At 43.3% G+C, this 10,673-nt stretch overlaps 1 protein-coding gene across 3 annotated transcripts in view; it reads right to left on the bottom strand.

Moving 5' to 3' along the window:
• Nucleotides 1–1,696: 1,696 nt before the first annotated feature.
• Nucleotides 1,697–10,673, bottom strand: part of BORCS5 (BLOC-1 related complex subunit 5) — a 98,527-nt gene continuing 89,550 nt past the window's right edge. For all 3 annotated transcript variants that reach the window (XM_047865380.1, XM_047865378.1, XM_047865379.1), the window contains exon 4: nt 1,697–2,419. In XM_047865380.1, the coding sequence (XP_047721336.1) occupies nt 2,189–2,419 (231 nt within the window). In that variant the 3' untranslated portion in view covers nt 1,697–2,188. The remainder of the gene's footprint in view (nt 2,420–10,673) is intronic.

The raw sequence follows: 10,673 nt of genomic DNA, 5'->3' as shown, positions 1-10,673 counted from the left end.
GCCACTTCCTGTAGGTCTCGGCAAAGGGAACAGAAGTATTCCTTGCACTCCTTTTTTTTTTTTGCAAAAACCGATTTCTGCCAATTTGAAACTAACAGTTAGAAGACCGTAATGAGCGCAGGGGGCACCGAGTCTAGTAGCTATAACAGGTATTAAAATGTATTGTGAAATTATATTAACACAGTATGAAAAAATGAAAAACAGCACGAAATGCTATTGGAAGATCAATGGATTAGAATGTAGTTCAGAACGAGATCCTCAATTATATGGAAATTCACTACATGATAGAAATCACTACATGACACACATGTGCATGTGTATTTGCCCATCAGAGGGAAGACACATTATTCATTAAATGTTGCCCTCCCGTTAACCTTAGCTATTAGTAGGTTTCTAAGAAACAGAATGTCTTTCTTGATTTGTACCCTCTAATAAATTGTTCTAGAAATGGTTTAAGACCCAGTAAACCTGACCATCAAAAGGCATTAGAAACACAAACTTCTCCCACCAGTGCGGCCCAACAAAGTCCTCACTCCCCAGCACATGGCTTCCAAGTCCCCCACGACTCCCTCTGACCCCTTCATTGCCTCAGGCAGGACATCTCTACCCCATCTTCCTTCTGGGGAAGGAAGGGCATCGGGTCCCATAGAGGCGGAAATGCGATCTGAAGGTTGCCCTCTGGAAAAGCTGGATGCACCTTGACCTCTTTCCTTGGCCCATCTTGTCTTTCCAGCTCAGAGGAATGAACAATCTTGATATTTTTGGGATGTTCCTTAAAAATCCTAGAAGCGTTTTTTTTTTCCTGTGTCTGAATTAAAAAAATTTTTTTTTACTTAGTTTGCTCATGTATCTTCTGTCATCCAGTTGTTTTATGTCCCACATTTTATTCTGGATTCTAAGAACCTTACAAAATAGTATCTGATTAAAATCCGAGATTAGAGTCAGATCAAGTTTACCCAAGATACGCTAAATTAAGTGGGACCCGTTTTAATCTTATAAATATACCAAAGGCTGTTGTTGACGTCTAAGAAATGCCTTGTAAATGTTGAAGGAATAAAGGGAGCACGGGGTGCATGACAGGCTGGCCCCAGAGGCGTCCCCGTGTCCCCCAGCGCTTGGTCTCACTTGCCCGCCTCGCTCTGTTCCTACATTCCATTTCTTTGTGTCTTCAGTCTTTTCTTCCATGGGGACATTTATGACGTGCTCTAAGAACTTTTGTGGTTACTCAAGTTCAGTTCCCAAACTCCCATAGAAATTCAGTAGCGTTCTAAGTTTTGTGTCTTCAGAAAAGAAGGGCGGGGACTACCCAGACATTTTTGTATTTGGGGCACAGCATCAGACACATCGAGTGGGCTCAATAAATATCTGCTGTAGGCATGTCAAACCCCGACCACACCACAGGCTTTCCAGGCTAGTACAATAAATGCCGGTTAAAGCTATGTTACAAAACTCGGAGCCTCGCCAGTGCTGATGTGATAAAAAGAATCCTAAACTACGTGTGCATCAAGGAAACCAGTCGCCGGGGGGAGGCGGACCTCGTGAGGATGCTGAGAGGAAGTGTTCAGTTTCCGATGACGACATGTGAGGGACACCGTAACCTAGTGCACCAACAAATACCCCCAGCACAGGAAGAGGTGCCCCAGATAAAGACCCGACGTGATGTAAACAGGGCAGGAACAGTAACAACACCGAGACCTGGAGCAAATTAGTTCTTTATGTTTGCAGTTCAGACCCCGGAAAGGCTGCGGAGGAGAACGGCCTGAGGGCACTGAGGACACAGAGCTGCTTTGAACATTTCTCCCCTCCTCTCCGTGTTTTCACTCCGCAAGCTAGACCTGACACTACGCGCTTCCAACTAAAAACACAACGAAACCCTAAACGAAATAAAAACAATTCTCAATGCAGAGTCCTGTAACAGATTCCTAATAATTCAAATGTTCCAGCTTCGGTTAGCACCGAGACTTGGTTTGGTTCGTTTTGCAAACAGAAAAAAATGCCTCAAGGAAAGGGGTGGGGAGGGCAGCGTCAGACCTTCAGGGAGAACCGAAGCCTCCAACCGGCTTCGAGATCCAGTCACATCAGGGTCCTCTGGTTCCAGCCGTCCTCGCCCTCGGGGCCGTGCTGGGGTGGGGCCAGGCGGGGTCCCCACAGAACGACAGCCCAGCCCGGCAGGAGGGGGCTGGCAGGTCTACAGCCTGAGCTCTCGGTCGGGTTTCATGCTGAAGGGCTCTAGCCTCTCGCTCTCGGGCAGCATGCTGTTGAGCCGCTCCATCAGGGGCACGGTCTGGTCGATGCCCATCTGGATGCGGCGGAGGATGGCGGACATTTCATTGACCTTCTGGATCTGCTCCGCATACTTGGCGTATCTTTTCTGGCGCTCTTGCATGAAGCTAAAGAGAGTTTCTACGGACAAATCCATCTGCGGAGGGAGAGAAGTGCAATACGTTAAACCCAGTTGAACCAAATCCTCCCGAGAGGATCGGGGTCCAGCGTGAGCCCCACAGGTCAGGAGGCGGCTCTGGGGGGATTTAAAACCCCACCTGATGAAGCTTGATGACCGCTGCCCCACAGTCACCCCTGGACGGGGACGAAGGGATGACGGTTTCTGGCTCTGTGGTGGGCATGTGAGCCTCTTATACCTTGTGGAGACCCTCAGATTTCTCTCTCTCTACATAAAGGCCAGGGTTTGAATGTGGCTCTGCCGCTGGAGGTGATGATACTTCTGTCCCAGGGCCCGTATCTGCAAAAAACAGGGAACGGATTCCCAAGATGCAGGGTTGCCGCGAGGATGAAATGAGAGAGCGCATCCAACGCGGGACTATCGGGGTTCAGGGGTGCCTCCAAACGCATTCCTCAGCCCTCCCTCTCTTCCTTGCACAGGGGCAGGTGTGGCTTTCCCTGACGAGCAAGGCTCACGACTGGACCGCAGACCACAATGCCACGAGGCAGACTGCTTCATGCCCCACTCCCGCCCCCGCCCCACCACCAGTGGGACGACGGTTAGGCTCTGGGCAACCATTTTGTGACTATTTTCTTCCCCTAGTGAAGTTCTTTGGAACCTATTATCTGGATAAAAGTGGGGGAGGGAACCTCCGGGCTGTCAGGTGCCTGTATCCACCTCCTCCTGTGTAGGGAAGAAACAGCCAAACTACTAAGACTCCAAGTTCTACCCTTAAATTAAGTTCAAAGGCTACTTCCGCCCTTCGTTTTCGTCTATTCCAGGAACATGCCCCTTCCCAGCCCCCCAGCCTCATGCAAAGTACTGGCATCTACTACACGTGACCAGAGCCTCTGGAAATGGTGTGATAAAAACCCAAACAAACAAGCAGACGCAGAGGAGACCAACGCCAGCCCCAAGAAAAAACAACCATTTTTTAGACTCTGTGTGTGTGTGTGTGGCGGTGGGGAGGAGATGGAGAAGGGATGGTGAGTAAGGGGGTGTTAGAAGAACTTAGTGCTTGTTTTTTCTATGTTGGTTCTTTCCTCACTTGTTTTGAAATGCCCAGAGGACCAAAAACAAAACAAACAAAAAAAAACCCACCACCACAACAAAAACCCAGCTAGCGGGAGAGGAGGGAGGGAGGGAGAGACAAAACATCAACCTCCCAATACTATGGAAACAATTTCTACCTTCAGGTGGTTCTCTGCAACCCTGTTCGGTCATTTAGCACTTTGAAGGTAGTGGGCCAGTAAATTACAAGGTCCGTAAGAGTCAACCGTGGGCCTTTTCAGGATGATAGTTCAATCCGGCACCTAGAAACACTCCGCCTTCCGACAGACACTGGGCAACGTGGGAGCTTGCTGAAATCCTCATGAGAACCAGCCCCACTCACCGAACTGCCCGCTCCGGCATTCAGAACCATCGTGCGTTTTTACATTTCACTTGGCAGTGGTGTTCCCGCCCTCACCACCCCCAACTCTACCAGACCAGGCACCTGGGAGGTTTATCTGAAATGGCCTCCGAGACTGTAACTTATCATGTCTTAGGCCCCTGGCAATCAACCACTTCCCCCATGAGTTACACCTGATCAGACGGTGGCATTTGTTCAAATGACATATCCTCGCCTACACATTTCCTCATCCGACTGGGGCCTATGCCTGATGTATTCAAAGCCACTCCATGTTTAATGCCTCGGTGCAAGCATGCTGTTTATACAGGCTAACAGTAAGTATGTCTCTCGAGTCAATTCCACGACAGTCCATGGAAGAAAAAAAACCACAGAAGAGGAAATTTGAGGCTGAGCGACCTGCAAGGTCTCACTGTGATGGAACCAAAACCAGAACGCAGATCTCCTCAGTCTAGCGTCTTCCTTTCACCCACGCTGTCTACGCAAGAGAGCGTGCCATGACTTGTGCATGAGATTCTAACTGGTGCGTGGCATGGCATTAGAGAACATGATGGAGGCGTTACTCCCTTTAAATCCTTTCCCACTCTTTCTGACCGCTGCAAAGCAAGTCTCACGTTGGTGAAAGTAAGACTTTAATACCTGGAAAAGTGTAACAGAACTGGTGATACCTGTTTCTCATGTCCCTGTCCTTTGCCCTCCTGAGGCAACAATGTTGCTGATCCCTAATCCCTACCTTTGTGGGCACCCATGAACCCCCGGTACAGACTCATTCCAGCACATCTGACCAGACTTTAGGTTGGAAGTCAGTATCTAATGCAATTCCACACCTTACCATTTTGACAATCTGGAACATATCCCTATTCACCTTTCCTCTATTTTTGGGCAGAGACTGTAATAAGGAAGCATATATATAATGCATATAATCAACAGACATTCTTGAGTATGACAGAGTGCCATACAGCATGCGATGTCCTAAGGATATAGATACTGAGAACCAAACTACTGACACCAAAGCTTATTGTGCACACTAACATGACTCTTCTTTTGTACTATCTTTATTAACATAACTTTGCCATTCCAGAAAATCCATTTCAGTAAAAAAAAAAAAAAACAAAAAAAAAAAACCTACTCGAGTCTCCAATAAACAGAGAATGGCTGTTTATTTTCCATAGCTCTTGCCTCAAAACCCATGCCTTGCTGTGACCCATGACTGAGTTCTAGTCAGTGGTATGTATGTGTGGAAGCCTCTTATGGCAGCTTCTGGGTATTTTCCTTAAAACTTAGCTGGCACGTACTCTTTGCTCCTCCCTCTTTAGCCTTTCCTTCACTCTGCTCCTGCTGGAATGCAGATGCAGCCGCCTTAGACCATGAGAATAAGTAAGGTCACGTCCTAGGGTTGGTAGAGCAGTGACTTAGAAGTTTCGCCCTGTGAGGATTGTGTGGATGAGAACAGTCCCAGGCCTGGGAAAGAAGAAATGTCCATTCTGTGTCACTCACGGTAATTTTGGATCTCTGTAACACCAATTTAACTTAACTTATACTGACAGAAATGAATGAGGTGAACTCCCTACCCTCAAGGGACTCACTGTTTACTCTTACATTCATACCTCAAATGCTGCCCTACACATGCATGGACTGTCTCTGATGGTGGTACATTTCAAAGGACAGGTGAAAAAAGAAAGTGAAATTATTTGTGGACATAACTGCAGGCTTTACTAAGGCATTAGTTATCTGTACAATATGCTCAACCTTGTTCCAAATACCTTATTTGGATTATCTGCCCACCTGGTCAGCCCACTGCCAGAAACATCCCAAATATTAGCAAATCAAACCCAGAAATATATAAAAAGGATAACACATCATAACCAAGTGAAGTTTATCTCAAGGATATAAGCTTTTTCAGCATCTGAAAGCAAAGTAATTTACCATTTCAACAGAAGAAAGGTTAAAAACTATATGACATGTCAGTAAATGCAGAAAAAGCATTTGACAAATTCAATTATGAAAAGTTTCACTAACTTGAAACAGAAGGAAACTTTCTCAACCTGATAAAGGGCATCTATGAAAAACCTACAGTTAACATCACAGTGGTAAAGGATACTTTTCTCTCTACAATCAGGAAGAAGGCAAGGATGTCCACCCTCATCACTTCTACTCAACACTGAACAGTCTTAGCCAGTGCAATAAGTCAATAAAAGGAAATAAAAGGCATGGGAATACCTAAAGGGTCTTAATCTTTAGATGACATGATAGTGTACTTAGAAAAATCTTAAGGAATCTACCAAAAACTAATAAAACTAACAAGTGAGTTTAGCATGGTTGCAAGATACATGGCCAATATACAAAAATCGATTGTATTTCTGTATACCTGCAATGAACAACTGGACAATAAAATTTAAAAACAGTATTTACAATTGCAGCAGCAACAATTACACAAGGAAAAATTCAACAAAATATCTACAAGACCTGTACACTGATAATACAAAACTCTGCTGTGAAAAATTAAAGAAATCTCAAAAAATAGACAAGTATACCATGTTCATGGATTGGAAGGTTCAAGATCATTAAGATGTCAGTTCCTGCCAAATTGATCTATAGAATCAATTGCAATCTGAATCAAAATTCTAGAAGGGATTTTTTTTGGTAGGGATTTGATAAGCTGATTCTAAGTATACAAAATGGCCAAAAGATTTTTGAAAAAAAAAAACCCTAAGTTTGAAGACTTACAGTACTTGATTGCAAGACTTAGTATAAAGCTACAATAATCAGGATGGTGTGATATTAGCATAGAGACAGAGCAATGAAACTGAACAAGGAATACAGAAATAGATCTAAACATATGTGGTTGACTGATTTTTTGTTTTAACAGTTTCCAAGGTAATTCAGTGGGGAAAGTAAAGTTTTTCAATAATTTGTCCTAGAACAACTTGATATCTACATGGAAAGAAAACTAAATCTGGACTGCTACACTTTACCCCATACACAAAAGTTAACATGAAATAGATCACAGACCTAAAACATAGTAGCTAAATCTATAAAACTTCTACAAAGAAAACAGGAGAGGGGCACCTGGGTGGCTCATCCGGTTAAACGTCCAACTTCAGCTCAGGTCATGATTTTGTGGTCTATGAGTTCAAGCCCTGCATTGGGCTCTCTGTGCTGACAGCTCAGAGGCTGGAGCCTGCTTTGGATTCTGCATCTCCCTCTCTCTCTGCCCCTCACCTGCTCACGCCTCTGTCTCTCTTTCTCTCAAAGGTAAATAAACATAAATAAAAAATGAATAAATAAAAGAGGAGAAAAGCCTTTGCTGTCTTGGGGTAAGCAAAGGTTTCTTTGATAGGTCCAAAAAGCACTAATCATAAAAGGAAAAAAAAAAAAAGGTTAAACTAATCTTCATCAAAAGTTAAAATTTTCTTAGAAAGACACCACTAAGAAAATGAAAAAGCAAGTCAGAGACTAAGAGAAAATATTTACACTACACATATCTGATAATAGACCTATCTAGAGTATATAAAGAACTTCTACAATGTAATATTAAGAAAAAATCCTGGGGCGCCTGGGTGGCGCAGTCGGTTAAGCGTCCGACTTCAGCCAGGTCACGATCTCTCGGTCCGGGAGTTCGAGCCCCGCGTCAGGCTCTGGGCTGATGGCTCAGAGCCTGGAGCCTATTTCCGATTCTGTGTCTCCCTCTCTCTCTGCCCCTCCCCCGTTCATGCTCTGTCTCTCTCTGTCGCAAAAATAAATAAACGTTGAAAAAAAAATTTTTTTAAAAAAGAAAAAATCCAAATATGGGATCCTTCCAAGAATATTACCCTGGGGCTTCTGTCTCACTAAAACACTGAATTTCTAAGGGAAAAAAAAGAATCAGCTTTTAACATCTTCAAAAGGAGAATTAAGACCTCTTCCAGGAAAGTAAGCCTCCAACTGATCAGCTGAACATCAACTGAATTTATTAAAAAGAAAGGTAAGGGAGAGGGGGCCAGGGAAGAATCCTCCAGGAGATCATCTGGAAATGGGATCAGATCAGGGGAAAGAAAGGGGGTGACTCGCTGGTTCAGCTGGTACAGCATGTGACTCTTGATCCGGGGTAGTGAGTTTGAGCCCCACACTGGGTACAGAGATTACTTAAAAATCTTAAAAAAGAAAAAAGAAAAGAAAGAAAGAAAAACCAAAAAGGAGAAAGAGGAGTAGCTAGATGTTAACCAAACAGTTGTCTCAACAGAAGAACTCCCTTGCAAAGATCTGACGTAGCGTGGAAGGAAAAACACTCTAGTCAGTTCTGAAATCACTCTGAGAACTCTGGAGGCTTATGGCTCATGACCAAGATTATCCTAAACCCCACCCCTTGTCTACATAGTTACTGCTGTCAAGTGAGAAGTGGCTATTCGTGAGGCTGCACAGCTAACCTCAGGGAGACCTGTTTCACGGAAGCTCCTGTCTTGACTGAGTTAGGGTGGCAAAACAGGTCTCAGTTGCTTTCAGACCCACTGGCTTAAATTCTTAGTAGTTCCCTTCCTAAGGTTTAGCCAGTGCTTTTACCTCAGGTATGAAGTGACCGTTCAGATACTGCAATTGACCTAAGTGGACATCTGAAGGCATTCCTAAGCTCAAAGTGAGTGACTGAGTCACTCTGTGAGGAGCGGCCTTCGATGGAAGCAACACATTAAAAAAAAAAAAAAAAAAAAAAAAAAAAAATTAATGTGAGGCTGAGTAATCATTCCCAATTTACAACCAACTATATATAGCATAGAGATAAACACAGTGGTGTCAGAACTGGGTCAAAATCTTGGTTCTGCATGTGATTCGTTATCTTCGTGACGTTTTTTTAAAGTAAGCTCCCTGCCCACCATGGGGCTTGAACTCACCACCCTGAGATCCAGAGTCACAGGCTCTACCTGAGCCAGCCAGGCCCCCCCTACCTTTGTGACTCTGAACCACTTAACCTCTTTGAGCCTCAGCTTCCTTACCTTTAGACTGGGCATAATGATAGTCCCAATTTCAGAAGGCTGATGTGAGGAGTCATGAGGTCACATGTACAAAATGCGTGTAAGAGCCCCGAGAAAAACAAGAGTGCCACAAATTGTAACATATATGTGAACTGAAATACAAACTATGTCTAGAGACCCTTTTTACATGATGAATGGAAAACGAGGTAAATTTAGTAAATCGGGGCAGGAAAAAAATGACATTTTGAGGTATCCAAATAGACACAATATATCTTTGTTGTAAAGGCCGGAGAGTTTATTGTTATGGCTCATCTCTGTTACACTAACTATCCTCAAGGCTTACACAGTCACCCAGATGACAATTTACCATTGTGTTTTTCGCTGACATGTGTCATTTTTGTTCCAAACTTTTGCTACTGAAAGTCTTACAACAGAGTCACATTCCTCATCTCAGTTTCCCGACAGAAACACTTCATACTCCATAACGGCTAAAATCATTATTTACCTACAAGCCCTTCCATGTGCTTTTGATTTATATGTTCAGCCGTGAGAATGAGTAACTCCTACCACTCTTTGGTGCCACCCAACATGGTAAATTAAAAATATACAGGTGTACATGCCTGCATATATATTTTTTCAAAAAAAAATTTGAAAGCAAGCAGAAGAGCTCTGATAAATGACACCTTCTCCAACAGGAGTCCATAGCTTCAAAAATGTTGTTACAGATAATTTCCTGATAGGGGTGCCTGGATGGCTCAGTTGGTAGAGCGCCAGCCTCTTAATCTTGCGTTGTGGGTTCGAGCCCAATACTGGGTGTAGAGATTACTTAAAAATAAAGTCTTTAAAACATTTTTTTTTCTGACAAAATAAGCTTTGATGCTGGTTTGGCACAGGCGGGTCATCCTATGGAAGATATCTAAATGCTTGATGTAACTTCCTTTTCAAAGTAAAGGTGATCTTTTCGAAGTACATACTACAAAGGTCTATAGTTTTAAGTTAGAACGCTATATAATACAATAAGCTTCACAACGATCCTGTACACTTGCTAAATTCTAAAACCTTAATTGTAGATATGTACAAGATGGTCAAAAGTAGCTTAAAACGAACTTTTTCACAGGTGAAAAGAAAAATGGGTAGGTAAATTGTGTACCACAGTTAAGAAAAATTCAAGTTTATATGATCAATAGACTCTTGCTTTTCCTATCCCTTACTTAAGTTTCAAAAAAATGTTAAAAGGTCTGCTTAAGAACTCAGATGAGATTACATTAAAAAAAAAAGTTACTTTAAAAAAGTTACATTACTTTAAAAGTAATGTTCAGCTTTTAATGTCATAATGTCTGTCTCTCAGTTAACTTAAGCCTCAAGGTCAATTTTTATTTGGTCTTAATAAATAGTTCACTTTCTTTGTACCCATTCTACATTTAAGTTCCTGTTTCCCAAGGAGGTCAATTTAGGAATGGGGGGGGGGGGGGGAGGGCGGTGGGAGGCAGAGGCCATGAAGGGCTGAGGCCATAAGCAAGGGCTGTCTGCCCTTCTTCTCACATTCCACATCCAGCCCTGGCTTTGTTCTTCCTTTGGACAGACATCCTTCTTTGCAACTGCTTCCGTGTTTTTACATAAAGGCCCACACTTTCACGTTTCTAAATGTCAGAACTACCAATTCTCCTGATGAGAGAGCATTAGCATAGCTATATAAACTAGTACTGTTCCAAGGGCAAAATTTGCTGCTGCCAATTCATTTCTCCAAAGAAGATGTACAAATGGCCAATAAGTACATGAAAAGATGTTCAACATCATTCGTCACTAGAGAGCTGAAAATCGAAACCACAAACAGATACCACTTTCTACTCAATAGGATGGCTAAAATACAATGGCAGGC

This window comes from Prionailurus viverrinus, chromosome B4 (genome assembly GCF_022837055.1).
Source record: "Prionailurus viverrinus isolate Anna chromosome B4, UM_Priviv_1.0, whole genome shotgun sequence".
Lineage (NCBI taxonomy): Eukaryota > Metazoa > Chordata > Mammalia > Carnivora > Felidae > Prionailurus > Prionailurus viverrinus.
Note: the sequence above shows the minus strand (reverse complement) of the source record. Positions and strands in the feature narration are given on the sequence as shown.